General features: G+C 24.2%; 6 protein-coding genes across 10 annotated transcripts in view; 4 read left to right on the top strand and 2 right to left on the bottom strand.

Moving 5' to 3' along the window:
• The first annotated feature begins 1,066 nt into the window (after positions 1-1,066).
• On the top strand, positions 1,067-4,421 carry LOC127284257 (guanosine-3',5'-bis(diphosphate) 3'-pyrophosphohydrolase MESH1). The gene is made up of 4 exons (XM_051309616.1): positions 1,067-1,320; positions 1,388-1,719; positions 1,817-1,894; positions 4,326-4,421. The coding sequence occupies exons 1-4, from the start codon at positions 1,143-1,145 to the stop codon at positions 4,395-4,397; spliced, it is 660 nt and encodes a 219-aa protein (XP_051165573.1). The 5' UTR covers positions 1,067-1,142; the 3' UTR covers positions 4,398-4,421.
• On the bottom strand, positions 2,011-6,060 carry LOC127284255 (probable phosphoserine aminotransferase). Its single transcript, XM_051309613.1, has 9 exons — positions 5,928-6,060; positions 5,455-5,535; positions 4,566-4,696; positions 4,356-4,468; positions 4,100-4,261; positions 3,922-4,016; positions 3,681-3,850; positions 3,342-3,599; positions 2,011-3,267 (listed from the first exon to the last, which is right to left on the bottom strand). The coding sequence occupies exons 2-9, from the start codon at positions 5,515-5,517 to the stop codon at positions 3,165-3,167; spliced, it is 1,095 nt and encodes a 364-aa protein (XP_051165570.1). The 5' UTR covers positions 5,518-5,535; positions 5,928-6,060; the 3' UTR covers positions 2,011-3,164.
• An 877-nt stretch (positions 6,061-6,937) lies between these two features.
• LOC127284256 (superoxide dismutase [Mn], mitochondrial) lies at positions 6,938-8,804 on the top strand. Its single transcript, XM_051309614.1, has 3 exons — positions 6,938-7,102; positions 7,334-7,629; positions 7,925-8,804. The coding sequence occupies exons 1-3, from the start codon at positions 7,065-7,067 to the stop codon at positions 8,251-8,253; spliced, it is 663 nt and encodes a 220-aa protein (XP_051165571.1). The 5' UTR covers positions 6,938-7,064; the 3' UTR covers positions 8,254-8,804.
• Positions 8,798-11,760, top strand: LOC127284254 (alkaline phosphatase-like). Its single transcript, XM_051309612.1, has 8 exons — positions 8,798-9,030; positions 9,165-9,367; positions 9,447-9,639; positions 10,113-10,276; positions 10,369-10,716; positions 10,791-10,989; positions 11,067-11,285; positions 11,541-11,760. Exons 1-8 carry the CDS (start codon positions 8,943-8,945, stop codon positions 11,747-11,749), a joined length of 1,623 nt encoding a protein of 540 aa, XP_051165569.1. The 5' UTR covers positions 8,798-8,942; the 3' UTR covers positions 11,750-11,760.
• A 165-nt stretch (positions 11,761-11,925) lies between these two features.
• On the bottom strand, positions 11,926-16,460 carry LOC127284258 (uncharacterized). 3 transcript variants are annotated; one of them, XM_051309619.1, is made up of 3 exons: positions 16,024-16,460; positions 13,658-13,868; positions 11,926-13,065 (listed from the first exon to the last, which is right to left on the bottom strand). In XM_051309619.1, exons 2-3 carry the CDS (start codon positions 13,740-13,742, stop codon positions 12,521-12,523), a joined length of 630 nt encoding a protein of 209 aa, XP_051165576.1. In that variant the 5' UTR covers positions 13,743-13,868; positions 16,024-16,460; the 3' UTR covers positions 11,926-12,520. The 3 variants fall into 3 exon arrangements, with proteins under 3 accessions (XP_051165576.1, XP_051165574.1, XP_051165575.1); XM_051309617.1 differs by having other exon boundaries at positions 13,658-13,858; XM_051309618.1 differs by lacking the exon at positions 16,024-16,460 and adding an exon at positions 15,032-15,283 and having other exon boundaries at positions 13,658-13,858.
• LOC127284259 (uncharacterized) overlaps positions 13,162-18,628 on the top strand; it is a 30,157-nt gene continuing 24,690 nt past the window's right edge. For 2 of the 3 annotated variants that reach the window (XM_051309620.1, XM_051309621.1), the window contains exon 1: positions 15,521-15,757. In XM_051309620.1, coding sequence (XP_051165577.1) covers positions 15,592-15,757 — 166 coding nt within the window. In that variant the 5' untranslated portion in view covers positions 15,521-15,591. Of the gene's footprint in view, positions 13,368-15,520; positions 15,758-18,628 lie in introns of those variants that run through there. The other variant, XM_051309622.1, reaches the window with a different exon arrangement.

Below are 18,628 nucleotides of genomic sequence, written 5' to 3'. Positions count from 1 at the left end.
ATTTTAAGTAATTTTTGTAATTTATATTTTTTCATTTTAATTTTCCGCATTTATGCTTTCTTTAAGTTTCCAAAATATTTAATGATAATATTTAACAAATTTTGCTTTTTCAATTTTCTCAAACATTTCTGCACAATATGGTAAAAATCTTTAGGTCCATTATTTCATGAAACTTGCAATGCAATATTCAATCAAGTTTTGCGCCAAACCCTGTTTATGTGCGGACATTTAAACATCGACACAAACTTGTATGGGCTTTGCCACTCAAGTTTCCGAATCTCGCCGTGCGAGGCGCTGTCAACTTTAAGGAAAGTTTCGGTGCTGTGTGGGTACATACTTTAAATTACGAGATAACAAATTTTTTTATCGAAAAAAATTGAGCACACACGATGAGAACTGTTTCTATACACACGTACTGCGCGAAAAAATGAACGATTCAATTCAAAGAAAATTATATATATTTTTAATACAGACGATTAATTCTTCAGAAATATTAAAGTAAAACCGTTATTTATAATGTTGAACCAATACACAGTTAATCAAGTAGTCAAATTTTATAGGATCAGACACAGCACTATTTTGTCCCATTGACAACAATGACATGGCAGCCATCTTGATTCTATCCCTACTTTCTTCAATGTCTGTAAGTAGGCATAAAACTACGATTTTCGCGAGATTATCGACAAGTGTTAAAATTTTTTACAAAAAGTAACAAAAATACTGAAAACTCGGGAATGAATAATCGATTTAATATTAATCAAGACTTGAATACTATTTACCCTTCCGAGATTCGAAGAAATACTGAGACCGGGAAATGCCCCTTTTGCGTCAATGTAAAATTCCCTCGCTTCTCATTGGCTATCTCGCGCAGTGAAATTATCGACGTTATCGATATATCGAATATCGAATACAGTTTTACACTTTACGATCGTAGCGCTCTACATTGGTGGGGGTTTTTGGAAACATATTTTGGTAAATACTAAATGCTACAAATATTTTATGTAAGTTTTCAATAATACTGTTATTACTACCAACATGAAAAAAAATTTTCATTTGACAAAAACAAAAAACATAGCCTACAAAATAATTTTTTACAAATTTTTTATTTATTACAAATTAATTTTATAGAAAAGTTAATAACTATGGATTGTATAAATAATAAAGTAACTGAGCCTTTAAATTGTAAATCATATATAAATGAACTTACAAAAGAAGAAATAATATCAATGGTTATAAGATGTACTAATTTTGCAGCTCTTAAACATACAAAACAAAGAAGAAAAAATACTGATGCAACTCCATACATAAATCATCCTATTGGTAAATAATACATGTCTAGAAATTTTATTTTGTAAAATAAAAATTGGAAATTTAATTCTATATGTAGGAGTGGCAAATATTTTAATTGAGGAAGGAAATATCTATGATCCAGTTGTGATTCTTGCAGCATTATTGCATGACACTGTTGAAGATACAGATACGACTTTTGATGAAATAGAACAAGAATTTGGCAAATATGTACGTCAAATTGTGGCTGAAGTGACAGATGATAAAAATTTATCCAAACAAGAGAGAAAATTATTGCAAATTAAAAATGCACCTAACAATAGTCATCAGGCAAAATTAGTTAAATTAGCTGATAAATTATACAATTTGCGAGATTTAAAAAAAGAAACTCCAATTGGTTGGACATCAGAACGTGTCAAAGAATATTTTAAGGCACTTTTACTTATATATATATATTTTTTTATTATTATTTTAATGAAATTTTTATTTTAAATCTAATTTATTAATTAATTATTCATTTTCATTTCAGTGGGCAAAAGAAGTGATAAATGGATGTCGTGGAACAAATGAGAATTTAGAAAATTTATTGGATGATATTTTTGCAGAGGTATTAAATTAAAATATTTTACACAAAAAATAAAAATTTATATAACCTTAAGTTTCTATAAAAAAAAAAGAAAGAAATGATTTTTTAAAACATTTGATATATTTTTTTTTTTATTATATAAAGCTCCATACAAAATAAAGTAAAAAGAATTTTCATAAATCTAAAATTTTACATTTACATAAGTGCCATTCCAGGAGTTTTTTAGCACTTTTCGGAGTAACCTTTCCAAATTAAATGAAACATTTTTTTAATAATATTTATTAATATAAAGGTCCAAAAAAATCACTTTTTAAGTAAAAACAATTGTTTATTTAAAAAATACAACAATAAATAATGCAAAAAATTCACTTTTTTCCTGCAACTCCAAATAAATTGGTTTAAAGATCAAAATTTTCCTTATTTTTCAAGCTTTCATACCGCACAAGAAACATAGAGTCCGAGAAAATATTCAACTCACAATTTTTTAAACAATGTTTGTTTACTTTTTTGTATTTTATTTACTGTGAAACGTCTGCTAAAGCTGCGCGCGACGTTTGGAAGTTGTCGCTTTTTTTATTGAGCAGAAGCTCATTACACTAGCGTAGTAGAAAGCAAGTTGTGCGAAAAGTGAGGTTATGTTGTCATTAAACGAAGCGTAAAAATTTCTGGTTATCACATTGAATGGTTTTTAATTATCTACTTTGCAGTAAAAAATCATAAAAAACATTTTTGAAGGATGAAAAACCTCACTTTTCACACAACATGTTTTTTACTACGCTAGTGTAATTAGCTTCTGCTCAATAAGGAAAGCGACAGCTTCCAAACGTCGCGCGCAGCTTTAGCAGACGTTTCACAGTAAATAAAATACAAAAAAGTAAACAAACATTGTTTAAAAAATTGTGAGTTGAATATTTTCTCGGACTCTATGTTTCTTGTGCGGTATGAAAGCTTGAAAAATAAGGAAAATTTTGATCTTTAAACCAATTTATTTGGAGTTGCAGGAAAAAAGTGAATTTTTTGCATTATTTATTGTTGTATTTTTTAAATAAACAATTGTTTTTACTTAAAAAGTGATTTTTTTGGACCTTTATATTAATAAATATTATTAAAAAAATGTTTCATTTAATTTGGAAAGGTTACTCCGAAAAGTGCTAAAAAACTCCTGGAATGGCACATAAAAAAAAATTGATGTTTTTAAAATTGTTTAAAAAAAAATAATTCAATATTTTGTATCTAAATTAAAAAATTTTTTTTTTAAATTGCACTTAAAGTGGTTTTTACAAAAATAAATTTATTGCTTTGATTGCTGAAACAATTTCATGTACGATGCCAAAATTTCGACTTCCTCAACTGTCACTGCATTATAAAGTGAAGCACGAATTCCACCCACCGATCTAAAAAAAAAGAAATCGATTTCAAGAAAATTTATTAAAATAATGATAAAATGAAAGAATTTAAAAAAACAAACCTGTGTCCTTTCAATTGTAACATGCCACGTTCACTTGCACCAGTTAAAAATTCTTTTTCGAGTTCATCATTATTTTTTATTCTAAACGGTACATTCATTCTGCTTCGACAGTCTTTTTTAACAGGACAAACATAAAATCCTTGAGAATTATCAATAATATCATAAATTTTCTTGCTTTTTTCCTCTGCTTTTTTTTCCATTCCCTTTACACCTCCATTTTTTTGAATCCATTTAAAAACTTTACCAACAAAGTAAATTCTAAAAATTTAATTATATTAATATACATTTTTTTTCATTTAATGTTAAAGAAAATTTGATTATTTTTTTTTATCAACATACTGAAAAGTTGGAGGTGTATTGTAAATAGAATTATTTTCGGCAATCACTGCAAAATCTAATATTGTTGGACAAACAGACATTGCGTGGCCTATAACATCCTCTCTTAAAATAACTAAAGTTACACCTGCTGGACCGATATTTTTTTGTGCTCCAGCATAAATCACTGCAAACTAAAAAAAAAAATTCCACTTAGATTTTTATTTAATATAGAAAAATAAAATTCAATTTCTTTAAAATTTACCTTAGAAATGTCAATTGGTTTGGTTAAAATATTTGATGACATATCGGCCACTAAAGGAACGCCTTTCGTGTCAGGGATAAAGTTAAATTCGATACCTACATTGAAAATATTTCTTATATTTAAAATTGAATTTTGAATTTAAAAATTAAAAATAGAAGAGTAAAAGAAATTTACTAACCATGAATTGTTTCATTGTCACAATAATAAACATAAGAAGCATTTGGATCCAAATTCCATGTTGAGGAATTTGGAATTTCTGTATAAGTGCTAGTTTTTGGTAAAACCAAATTTACTTTTCCATATTTTGCTGCTTCCTTTGCAGCCTTTGATGACCAAGAACCTTTATATGTTTAGAAGAAAAAAAAAAAATTATTTTTATTTAAAATGATTTTTTTTTTCTTTAGATTTTTGTAAAATCTAAAAGAACTTCTTACCTGTTACAAAATAATCAGCAGTTCCAGTTTTCATCATATTGAGAGGAATTGCTGCAAAGATTCCTGTACCTCCACCTTGCATGAATAAAATTTTATAATTCGCTGGAATGTTACTAAAAACAAAAAATTTTTTTTAAAAATAATATAGTTGAAAATTCCAAAAAAAGAGTAAAATCGAAATTATAATAATTCTATTTTTGTTAATCTTACAGTATTTCTCGTAATGTTGCCTGAGCATCGTTAATAATTTTATTAAAATCACTTGAACGATGACTGAGTTCCACAATACTAATGTTTGTATCACCAAACGAGTGAAATCCTTTTTGAACTTCTTCTATGACCTTGAAATGAAAATTTCAGTAAAAATTTAAAGAATATTGAAAAAATTAATTTTATATACAAAATTGTATCTGTTGAAAAAAAAATTATAAAACAAATCCAGGGGAACGTTTTTAAAAAAAATTATTTCAATTTTGTTTCTTTTTTTTTTTCGTCAATAATTTGAAATTGAAAATAAAATTCAATTCAAAAATATTTGCTTTAAAATAATTCATTAGTGATTTAAGACAAATATTTTGCAATAAAAAATTATCAACTTTGATAATTATATATGTAAATTGCAACAATAACAGATATAATTTTTATATTTGCTTCCAATTGTTTTTTTTTTTTTTACTGTCATTGCATGTCTAAACAAATTAACATCAAATTTTTAATTTCCAATTAAAATCATTCTTAAAATTTTTGAATTATATTAAAATAAAAAGTTTAATTAATTAATTAGTTCACTTAAAATTATAATTTTAAATATTTTAACATAAATTAGTTGATTTTTATAAATGAAATAATAACAAAATGAAAAAAGAATCAATGAATGTAATAAAAAATTTTCTTTAAAAAAAAATATGTACCTAACATAAATTTTTTTATGAACGATTGGAATTTTTATCAAAATCATGTGAGATAATCAGATTCTTATCAATATATATAGAATCAATTTTTTATAAATTCAAAAAAATTCAATTAAAAAGGTAGAGAAATTTTTTTTTATAACTCATTGAAAATAATTATAATTTGAAAAACAAAAATTAAATAATACCTCTTCGGGAAGTTTTCCTGGACCTGCACCAAAATTAATGACTTTGGTAGAATTCGAAGACATGATATAGTTTAAACGAGACTGAAATATTTTTAAATATATCAAATTTCTACTCCTTAGAAATTATTTCACTACAATATAATATACTTAAATATGTCGAAGCGTATAGAACATGAGGAAAAAAAAAAAAAGATAAAAATCCTTATGTTAGACAAAGAGGAATAAATTATACATAAATAGAAAATTAAACCATAAAATTATTTACACAAGATGTAAATAAATAAAGATATCAAAAAATGTAAATATAAAAAACAAAGTATTCATAAATTCATTATAATTATTGTTGAATTTATTTTTTGTATTCTTTATTGTCGTAATTTTTTTGTTTTAAAGAATTATATAATATTTTTCATGCGATTTTTTTTTTTTTTTTTTTTTTTTAAATAAATTGATAGAATAATTTTTTAACTTACTTCTTTTCACGTGACAAGTACTCGAAAGTAAAACTGAAACTAACATCAGAATCAACCAAACACATAAACTGGTTCTAAATAAATTCTTGTCAGCGAGGCAATCCCCACCAGGCACTTATTCATTATACTATACTATACTTATACTTATTTTTTTTCATATATGTACATATGAACACATACATTTAGGAAATGGAACTTTAAAAAATATCATATAATCCTTATTTTATTATTTATTAAATATTGTCATTCATTTTTTTTTATATCATTAAATTAACATTAAATTATTTAAAGAACTATTTGATTTAAAGAAATAAATTTTTTCTATTATTCTTTAAAATAAAATTCTTTTTACATTATATAGAAAAATTTTTTATTTAAAAATGAAAATTTCATTCAAAAAGAATTTGGAGTAATTTTCATAAATATTAAAAAAAAAAAAAAAATAATAAATAATAAATAAATTTAAAAAAAAAGAAAAAAATAATTTAATTGTTTTGTACTAATGTAATGCACATTTTATTGCATTTTCTATCCCCTGCAAAGATTTATCTATAAGAAAAACATCAAAAACGTCTGCTGACCTCTTAACATTAGATACATTGAGAAAATTTTTTTGTCAATTCATTCTCTTTCAATGTATTTAGTGTTGAATTATTTATACGTACACTTTATTAATTTTTTTTTTTTTTTTTTTTTTTGTAGTTCCAATATTATAATTTAAAGGATTGACCATTTTTTTTAATTTTAGTATTACAGTACATATTTTTTCCACGTGTCTAAAAACAAATATTTTTCTAACACCTGATAAAATGCTATCAAGAATGTTGGAGTGTATAAAAATAGTCTATACACAGGGGTATTTTAAAAACAAAATAATTTCCCCTTGAGAATCATATACTTACATGTAAAAATTGATTCAGTTCATTAAAACACCCTCTATAAACATTTATTGTTCAAATTCAAATTTTCGATTGCAAAATTATTCGAGTTGTGCGATATAATTTTAAAGTTATCGATCGTGTAAAGAGGGCGGCACCGGGCATCAAAAGCTTCCGTCCATTCCCGCTATTTCACCGGTTGTAAAAAGTTCGTTTTTTATTAATAAAAAAAAGGTTTTGAAATTAAAATTTGCAAAATATGTTTGCCGTAAGAAGAACATTGGTTTCCAATTTAATGTAAATATCTATTTTTATAAACTAATCATTAAATCAGTTAAGTTAGGATAATATTATATAATTCCTAACCTCCAATATCATTTTAGTTTTATATTTTTTATATCACACAATTCTTTAATATTTGTAAATCATTTTAATTAAATAATATTTAATTATTAATTATTAGTTAACTTTATTATGAAATAATTAATAACATTGTTAATTTTAAATTAAAATTTTATTATTTTACAGTCGTAACAAGGAAATTGTGACAAAATCTAAACACACTTTACCTGATTTGCCCTATGATTACAAGGCACTTGAACCAATAATATGTGCTGAAATAATGCAACTTCATCATTCAAAACATCACGCAACATATGTTAATAATTTGAATATTGCTGAGGAAAAATTGAAAGAAGCTGTTGCAAAGGGCGATGTTAATACACAAATTGCATTAGCTCCTGCAATAAAATTCAACGGTGGCGGTCATTTGAATCATTCCATATTTTGGAATAATTTATCTCCAAATAGTGGAAAACCTGATGGTAAAATAATTTTCATTATTAAATAAATTCTATTTATATTTTTATATAAATTTATTGCTTTAATTTATGTGAAAAATGTAAAATTTACCAAATTTATTTGGATAGGTAGAGATTTTTTTTTTTGAAATATTTAGAAAAAGAATTTTATTTTACAAATATAATCATATTTTGTTATGATTTTTTTTGAAAGAGAAGATAAAATATTCCGATGATAATTATTTTATCAATTTCCAATTTTTTATCCGGGAAATAAATAATGATGCACATAATTTTTGAATTAAAATAATTTTTATAGCCGCTCTCTGTCAACAAATTGATAAAGATTTCAACAGTTTTGACGAAATGAAGAAGCGGTTATCTGAAGCAACTGTGGGAATACAAGGATCAGGCTGGGGTTGGTTGGGTTATAATCAAAAGGAAAAAAGACTTCAAATTACAATTTGCGCTAATCAAGATCCACTTCAAGCGACAACTGGTCTTATTCCATTATTTGGAATTGATGTATGGGAACACGCTTATTATTTGCAATATAAAAATGTTCGACCCGATTATGTGAAAGCTATTTTCGATATTGCAAATTGGTCCGATATTAATGCTCGTTTTAAAAAAGCAACAGGTTGCTAAATATTTTTGCATTGCGAATTTGTAGTTTTTTTTTTAAATTCAGATAAATCTACATCATTTTTCAAAGATGAAAAGTTTTTAAATAATATAATTAAAGGTGTGTGAAATGAATTTATAATTAAAAATATGGATTCAAATTTTTTTTTCCCCCCAAATAAAATTTAAACTATTTTCACACACCTTTGATAAAAAATGTTAATTTTTTAATGCGTTTTAGAATTACTGTGATTTTTTTTAAAAATGCACTTTCTGTATTCTGTATTCTTATTGACATAATACAGTTTTTTTTAGGAATTAGAATTATCTTTATTTAAAGACTATTTTTAGTACAAAAGCTTATCACAAAATATCCTGGCGTAAAAACATGTGTGAAACAGACCACTTCCCTTTCTTTAAGGCTTATTTCTTTCTGTAAAGGAAGTGAAATTTTTTCGAAGGGAAAAAAAAAGACCTCACAACGCGTTTGTCAATCGTGACGATAGCTACACAATATTAATTTAATAATTTTAATAATTAAAATTATTTCCAAAATAAACGTAAGAAAATTAAAATATAGTCTTTTTTTTATATTTTTCAAAAATTTTAATTTTTTTTTTGAAAATAGTCAACTATATCTCCCTCGATTAATACTGTACTGTTTAATCAGAGTGATTAGTTAACGTTCGTGTCACGTGACTAGAAAAGTAAAAATGAACATAATTATCAGTGAAAGAAATAATTTGTGTATAAAAATTCTTATCATTCTTCTTTCTATTTCTATTGTCAAGACCAAAGAAGGTATGTGATAAACATTTTTTCATTACAAAATATAAAGTTTTTAATTAATTTTTAAAAAAAAATTTTAAATATTGATAAATATAAAAATGCTTTTTGTTAAAATTGGGAATTTTTTTTTTTTTTTAAATATACAGATGCTAAACATTGGCATCGTCTCGCTGAACAAGAACTTCATGATTCATTAGCTTACAAATGGAATACAAATAATGCCAAAAATGTAATAATATTTATTGGAGATGGTATGAGTGGAAATACAATAACAGCAAGCAGAATTTTTAATTCTAATGAAACAAGTTATCTTTCATGGGAAAAATTCCCACATATTGGACTGCTTAAGGTAAAAAATTTTTAAATCTATTGTTTATTAATTTATTGATCTGTTTTAATAATTATAATTTTTTTTTTTTGTTAAATAGACCTATAATACAAATAAACAAGTACCTGATTCTGCATCAACAGCGACAGCACTTTTCAGTGGAGTCAAGACGAACTTTAAGGTCGTTGGAGTTGATGTTAATGTACCACTTGCTGATTGTGAAGCAAGTTTGAATACTGAATTTCATTTGAAGTCAATTATCTCTTGGGCTCAAGAAGTCGGTAAATATACAGGTAAAAATACAAAAATTTATATTATTTAAATATCACTAATATTTTTCGAATATTTCATTTTTATAGATATATATATTATTTCACAAGAATATTCTTTTAAAAATCGTTTAGAATTTAATAATTATTCTCTTTAAAGAACACGTTTCTTGAAATATCTCAGTTTATTTTTGATTCTATAGAATATGGCAAAAAAAAAGAACTGGTACTCCGCCTTCTGCACGAAAGCCTGAGGAATGATAGACAAAATAAAAATTACAAGACATAAATAAGTCATAATTTTTCCCATAGACGTCCAATACTTATTTAAAAATAATCTTTATGGTTTTATTTACAATTGTTCGAAATCTCATTATATAGCTGTAATAATTCCATCAATTAGTAGAAAATTTTGGTCATTATATATATATACTCAAAGAGGTAATTAAATTACCATTTAAACTTGCGAAGAAATTGAAAGAAAATTTTATTTTCAGGATTTGTTACTACTACTCGTGTAACTCATGCAACACCAGCTCCATTATATGCACATTGTGCAGACAGAAATTGGGAATGCGAGGCAAAAAAACCTCCAAATGCAGAAAAATGTCAAGACATTGCAATGCAATTGATTGAAAATGAACCTGGCAAAAATATCAAGGTTTGCAAACTGATATAAAAAAAAAAAATTTTGAAAAATTTTGAAAAATTTTGAAAAATTTTGAAAAATTATTTAAAAATTTCATATTATAGGTAATTATGGGTGGTGGAAGACAAATGTTACAATCATTTGTAAATGGAACAATTACCGATCCAATAGATAAATGGGCATGTTATAGTAAAGATGGACGTGATTTAATTGAAAAATGGAAAAAAGATAAAAAATCGAGAAATTTTAATTTTAAAGTTGTTGAAAATAATGAACAACTTTCTCAAGTTGATTATGAAAATACAGAATTTTTATTGGGAATTTTTGCAAATGGACACATTCCTATGGATTGGAAACGTGATAAAGGTCCAAAGGGTCAGCCAAGTTTGGAAGAAATGACAATAGCTGCGATAAAAGTATTAAAGAAAGCAGATAAAGGATTTCTTCTTGTGGTAGAATTTTGTATTATTATTTTTTTTAGAGAAGGGACAATAAACAAGAAATCGTATATTGCGTTTTATTTTAGGTAGAAGGTGGTCTTATTGATTTTGCCCATCATAGAGGACATGCAGCTCAAGCTTTACAAGAAACTGTTCGCTTATCAGAAGCCATTGATGCAACATTAAAATTAATTAATATCGAGGAAACTTTAGTTATTGTCACCAGCGATCATACACATTCAATGTCATTTAGTGGTTATAGTGATCGGGGATCATCTATTCTTGGTATAAATTTAAATTGTTTCGTAAAATTTTTGAAATGTTTTACTTATTTTTTTATTTTTTTTTTATTTAATTTTCAGGTATAGCTCAAAAATCGAAATACGATAACAGAAATTTTACTACCTTAACATATAGCACCGGTGGTCCAAATAATATGGGATACACTATTGAAAATGGAAAAATTGTTCGAATTAATCCATCGCTTAATGATACAACTGATTATAATTATAGTCAACAAGCTGCAATAATTACCGATGAAGCTCAACATGGAGGTGCTGATGTTGCAGTCTATGCAAAAGGTAAGTAATAATTATAATAGACAATTGTAAGCTTTTAAAATTAATTTTTTAATATTTTAAGCTTTATCGTACACGTTTATTATTGTTTTTTTTATTAATCATATCAAGTGGACATTGTTTTTTTTTATCAAAATTACATTTCATTGGACATTTTGCAGTTTTTTTTTTGCAAAAATTTCGTATAATTTTCGAAAATGTTATTAAAATTCACCTTTTTTTTTGAATTTGCAACTAAAATATTATTTTTTTTTTCAGGACCTCAAGCACATCTTTTTCATTCTACTCATGAACAAAATTTTGTGGCTCACGTAATTGGATATGCATTAAAAATTGGACCTTACGCAAATAACAATTTTACAACAAATAATTCCATTCAAAACTTTAAATTATACAATAATATATTTATTATATCAATTGTTATGATAATCAGCCTTAAAATTATTTTCTATATAAATTATTCTTAAAATTCAACGAATATAAATAGAAATTTTTAGCGCTGAGAAGTTTGTGTTGTCCGTGACACAAATTTTTCATATATAATACATTTGTTTTTATGTATTATAAAGTTTAAAAAAAAAAAAAAAAAAAAAAAATTGTAACAGTATAAATATTGTATATTAGAAGGAGAAAATCAATGATATATTTTTTCACTTAATTATTTACATACAAGTTTTTTTAAAAACAATTTTCAGTCTTACAATGCCGAGAGGATATTTATACATATATTCATTATTATCCTTCGATATTTATCAGTCACAATTCCAAAATGTGCAAAAGTTCCAATCGCAGAATAATAATTATTTTTCAAATTCAAAATTTTCAAAAGTTTTGAATTGATTCAGCAAATGCTTTTGGAAGCTGATTGAGTACTTTATAAACAATTTCAAGGGAACTTAACAAATACAATTTTTTATTTTATACAATTAATAAAAGGTTGAGACTCAAATATTAAATTAAACATTTAAATATTAGGGTAGGACATATTAATATTTAATATACAAAGGGATAATTAAAAAAGAACATTTTTTTAAATTTTAGAAAAAAATTAAATAACTCAACCAATAATGCTTAAAATCTACTTTACACAAAATAAATCTTCTATCACAGCAATAAAACCACATTGAGTTTTTTTTTTAATTTTGAATAAAAAAAAAGAATAGAAATGAAATGATGGTTTCTATCAAAGGATAGTGAAAATGATGTATTTTTTAAATAAATGATAACTAAAAATAAAATTATTCTTTTTTCCTTTTTTCATTTTTGAACGTTTTCCTGGCAGTTTTGTCATAAAACATCACTTTAAGTGAGATGAATCCAAGACAAAATAAAGCGGTGACGAGGAAAATAAATCCTGGTGTATGTTTTTCCACTATCAAAAGATTACCAATAGCGATTAGTTGAAAAATTAATATTAAAGGTACTAAGTAAATGGCCATTATTAGAAGATAGGAAATTTCTTTTGGTTTTTGTTTAATTGAAAGGAATATCCTTGATTTTGATAAATTGTCAATTTTCTTCTCATTTCGAATTATTTTTTTCTCTGAACGAATTTCCCTTAAAACAAGATGTCGAATACTTGTGTAGATGAGAAATAAATTTTCCACTATTCTTTTCAAATATTGTTCAAGACGAACATTTACTTTTTTTGCAAATGGATGAGATTTTGAATTCTCAAATGAATAGAGTAAATAAGGAAAGAGATTTAAATTCTGGCAACAATGACGAAGTTTTTGCATTGAAGTGTGATTAAATAACAAAGGTGGTCCACTATAAGTTCCATCTAAAAAGAAAATAAAAACAAATTTTATTATTTAGTTTTAATTTATGTTTCAATTTTTATATATAATTTCTATTTTTTATTAGTATTTTTAAAAAAATTATATCTATTTTTCATTTGTTTTTTTTTTATTTTTTGCAGACGGAGCGACAAGAAACTATTATTTGTGATTCTAATTACGTGGATATTTTTTAAATAGAAAAAAAAAATAGTTGATTATTAAATTAACTGTGGTGCCAATTGTGTAAGCAACGCGATCAATGCAGAACAAACAAGGAGTAGTAATCGCTTTTTTTTATTTTTGGGTGAGTTTAACAAAAATATATTTTTAATTTTATTTGATTTCTTTAGTTCAATTGGAGTAAAAAAATAATTTATCTTTATATAATATAATTTAAAGCAAAATAATTTAAATTTTAATTAAAAATTTGTAGCTAAACATTTTTGATATTTCTTTTATTTGCATCGAGAAAAAAAATATATTTCTTCTTTATAAAAAATAAGTGAAAAGTATTTAAATGAACATAAAACGATTTCTTTGAATTATTAAATTATATATTATATAATAAATAATAAAAATAATTTTACAATTTACCTTTGAACAAATCAGAAACACGTCGCACGAATGTTTGACGCTTCTTGAGGACAGTTTCCTGCTCCATGACTTTGACTTGACTCATCTTGGTCGAGTTGATAGACGTAGATCTTTTAAAAGACGAGAGACCGTCTCGTCTCGTTTGTTTATAAAAAAAAAATCCCCTCCTTTTTCGTCGATTTCAAAGCAGACCAATCAATTCTGAAAATGACTATTCATTAAAATATAATCACTATTGTGTATCTATAAGTTTGCAAATGGAATGGATTCTCAAAAGCAAAAAAAAAATAAAAGAAAAAAATCTATCTTTATTTCAAAGAGCTCAAGGGTGCTATCAAAGCTGCATTGCAGCATTCACTTTGGACTTGTGCACAAAGATCGGTGAGGTTCAATTCAATCAAGACCTTCGACCCAAAGAAAACTGTTTCAAAAATCGTCACAACCTGATAGCTTTCATGACCTAAGATTAATTCATTTATTTAAGTTTTATTTGCAAAAATCAGTAATTATTAAATACTAATCTTTGACAAATTTTTCTAAATTAACTTTTCTCTATTCATTGAGTAATTTTAATAATATTCCCAGATTGGAGACATTTATAATTGTGTCTCTAAACTTTGTCTACAACATAATATTTTCTTTTTTTTTAAAGCCGTTTTTAATAATACAATCAATGATAATAATAAATTATTACAAAGACATAACATTTATGATAAATTTAGAAGACTATTAATTAAATCAAATTTCTCACTTTTCTTTTCAAAATGAAAATCCAAAAAGATTAAATAATGAAAAATTATAAAAAAAAATTGCATCATTAAAAGAAAATATTTTCCTTATTTTTTTGAGATATATGCATTTTTACAAATAAAATTAAAATCACAAAAAGGAAACAAACGTCAAGATACAAAAACAATAATTGCAAACAATATATAAGAAAAAATCAAAACAGTAATATATTTAAAATTTATCATAATGTTGAAAGTAATTTTAATATCTTATTAACGATGCTTTTAATTTCTTCACAGCATTTATCAATTATTTTTTTTAAAATGAAGTTTGCTTTGTTTACCTTAATTGTCGTTAATTTCATTATATGATTAGATATCAAAAAAAAGCACGTGAAGGAAATATTTTTCAAATATTTTTAGTTTATTTCTATTTTTATATTTTATAAAAATTTATTTATATAATTTAAAATCTATAAAAAAAATCTATAAATAAAATAAAATATTAGTAATAATTGTTTTTTAAAAGTTTATTAAAAAAAAAATAAAAATCAAGGAAAATTTTTTCTTCTACAAAAAAGTTAATAACATATTATCAGAACGGCTTCAAAAAAACAAAAAAAAAAAATAATAAATAAAAAGCGACCTCCGATGGGCAATCCACATTCCAAATAGGGAAAGCAAAAACTTGTCACAATTCCTACAATATTTTCTTTTGTACAATTGTTGGTTTCTTAAGAAAATAACTTTTATATGTTATCCGCGTACTAGACTTGAATTTGTTGTGTGACTAATATGGAGAGTTGAATTCGATCATTCTGTGACCTCGTGCGAAAGTCTGTTCCTCTTGATAGGAACAGACAACCTTCTTGTTTTTTTTTTTTTTCACTTCACCCGGTTGCCGGTAAAAAATAAATGCGTAACTTCCGAAAACTCGATTCAATTTAAGATTATAAGAAGAAATCATTTTTTTTTTAAGAAACCATTTTAATTTTTAAAATTAATGCAACTTTTTTAATTTTATAACTATTTCTTTTTTTATTTCCATTCGTGTGAAATTTTATAATTTAGATTTTTTAATTTTAATTTATATGTAGAAAATTTTTTTAATTTGTGAATAATCCCTTTTAATAAATAAATGAGAATCGTTTCTATTTATTTTTTTTTTTTAAGTAGATATCAAATTTCACTTTTTCATGAAATAAAATGCAACACAAAATTAAATTGCAAAATTATTATAAAATATTTAAAATATTTATTGTTTCCAGATTTGGTGTTGATTTCACAAAACAAAAACCGGCTTTCAAGGAATTTGTCAAAAATTTGTTGATGACAGTGAGAAAAAAATTTTCGTATTCAACAATTTTTTCAAGTGAGTATCTAAAAAAATATTTTTTAATCGAATCGAATTTAAAAGAAGAAAAACTAAAAAAGAAATACTGTTTAACAATAAATTTTTTTTTATCAAAATTAAAAATACTAAGAGTATTTTATGAAAATAAGGTGATATGATTTTCATATAAATAGTAAAATAATTGATTTCTGGAAGGTTCGTCCCTTATTTACAATGTTTTTTTTTTGCTAACACCGTCAATTGTATAATGGAAGTATAATATGAAAATTATGCACTTGACTCACCTTGTAGTCTAATATATACCCATATATATATATATAAATATTCGAGGTTTACACTTTTTTTCTGATTATTGACTATAAATCACGTGTGAAAAAAATAAATAAATCTTATTCACAAAATATTTTTAACTGTACTTTTTGTACAAATTAAAAACAATTGGAAATTCACGAAATATTTCCATTTCTTTAATAATATATATATATATTGTCAAATTTTTTGAGAAAATTGAATTATTTGCAATATAAAAATTGAATAAATGTTTTCAATATCACAACAATAACTGTTGATATAATGCGGAGCACTTTTATGTTGTATGTACGTACGCAATGCGGCAATGGACATTGAAAGACTAATATATCAGCCGGCAAAGCAAAGGATATTATAGTGGGATAGGACTGAGGCAGACTCATCCAGGTTGCTCGACAGTTTCTACGCAAGTCTGTTTCGAACTGTGTTCAGAAATGGTATAGAAATATACCATATACACACATTTTTTAAAGCGGAACATCTCTTTTTATTGTTGAAAACATTATTTTTTTTTTTGTATTTTAATTTGTTAAAATTAAAATTAAATTCCTATATCAAAAGTGAAAATAAGACTTTTGAAATCGATATTCAAAACAAAAAATTATTTTTTTTTTTCATATAAATCTAAAGGGTTTTTTTTTTTTTTTTGTATAATTTTTCCAAAAAAAAAAAATTGACCAAAAAATATCCATTAGAATTGTTATAAAAAATCTATTTCATTACTGAATGTTGATATTTTCCAATATAAGGCACAGGAGGAAATTACAATCATCAGAAAAATTTCCTCTATTTTTGAGACAAAATTTATCAGTCAGTTTTTTCTCCTTTATAGATTAGAGTTAATTTGAAAATTTTCCTCTCATCTTCATTCCTCTTCTGTATCATCAATAAAAAAAAAAAAACACGTGAATGTTTGATCACATAAATTATTAACTTGAACGTATATTGTTCACGTGATATTTAACTGATACTTTTTTTCCAATCTAATGGTATATAAAAAAAAATTTGCAAGAATTGATTTTGATAATTGATTTATATTTTTTCATTTGAGAATATACTTTCATATGAATTCATTTTATAATTCCTGTAGTTTCTTACCTGATTGCTCTTCTAGGACAATGCGTATGGAATTTGAAAATTGGGCATTTAATGTTCACATGAGCATCACGTGATAGAACTAAATTTTATTTTTCTTCTTTTTTCAAATATTTCTTTTTTTTTTTTAGTAGATATCGCATTCCCATACGAAAATTGGCAAAAAAAAAAAAAATTAAATTGGAATTTGAACTTTGAATGACATTAATATTCCGATAGAAAGCAGATTTTAAGTATATAATAATCATCAATGATTTGAAGGGGAGGGGATCCTATATAAACGATAAAACATTAAAATTTTGCACTTTGAATCTGTTTATTTCTTTCACTAAAATTAATCAATTAACTTGATTATTTTGACCTATAATGAATATGCTAAACTTTCTATCTAAATAGAAAGAATTATTTTTTGTCTTATATGCTATTTTATAAAAAGAAGTTTAAACAAAAAAAATTCCATTGTTTTCAATAAATCAATTTTTGCTAGGTATGAAAAAAATGGAAATTTACAGAAAACTTTTGTCAGGACATATATTACATAACGAATTACTAAATATAGAAAAAAATATAGTTTAGAATTTTTTTTATTATTAACGTAAGTGGACATGCAGAGGATCCAATTTTATGGAAAAAACAACCACCAATAAATTTTACTTTAAAAATAGAAGAACTAATTTTGATAATAAAATATACATATTGTATCATATAACATTTAATAAATTTTTCAATACATAGTTAACAGTGAAAAAAAATTTTTTGATTAATATTGAATGCAGATTTTTTTTTCAAAATATTTTTAGATCTTTTTGCATCTAATCTTGACGTCAATTAAAAATACGATAACCACTGTCTAGTTCATTGAAGATAGCAAGGTTAAATTTCCTGTTTTTTTTTTTTTTATATTTATATATCTAATTCTTTTAATCTAATGTCTCAAAATGATAAACATAGAGAATTATTTCTACAATGTATTAAAAAAAATAAATTTAGAATCGTAAATACAATTATTTTTCAGATAAGAGATTTTGAGATAATTTGTCATCAGATTTTAGGGATATAAAGTACTGTCTGGTCAGTCGTGTTCTAAACTGGTTTTCTTCCAAAGAAAAAAAAAAAAAAATTGCTACTACTTCTTATATGATTTCAAGATAGCTAACTAATCATATATCGTTTTTTAATTTTTTCAAGTGTTTATTTATATATAGTAAAAAAAAATTCTTATCAAAAAAATTTTAATATTTTTTAAATTAGGGATAAAATAAATAGAAATAGATTAACTTATCACTTTATTAATAATTAATAATTAATAATTGAAAATTAAAAATGACAATATAAATTTATTAGCGCAATAGATAAAAGAGAAATTATTAAACGTATAGCTTTTTTTTTTTTTTATTGAAAAAGTGTACTTCTATTTTTTTTATCAACTGTCAATCATTTATAATTTCATATGCTAATAATTTTCAAACATTAGATTGATAAACT

The sequence above is a fragment of the Leptopilina boulardi genome, unplaced genomic scaffold (genome assembly GCF_019393585.1).
Source record: "Leptopilina boulardi isolate dan_hultmark-lab unplaced genomic scaffold, ZJU_Lbou_2.1 LbouV2_32, whole genome shotgun sequence".
NCBI classification, from domain to species: Eukaryota; Metazoa; Arthropoda; class Insecta; order Hymenoptera; family Figitidae; genus Leptopilina; species Leptopilina boulardi.
This window is presented reverse-complemented; position numbering and strand designations above follow the sequence as displayed.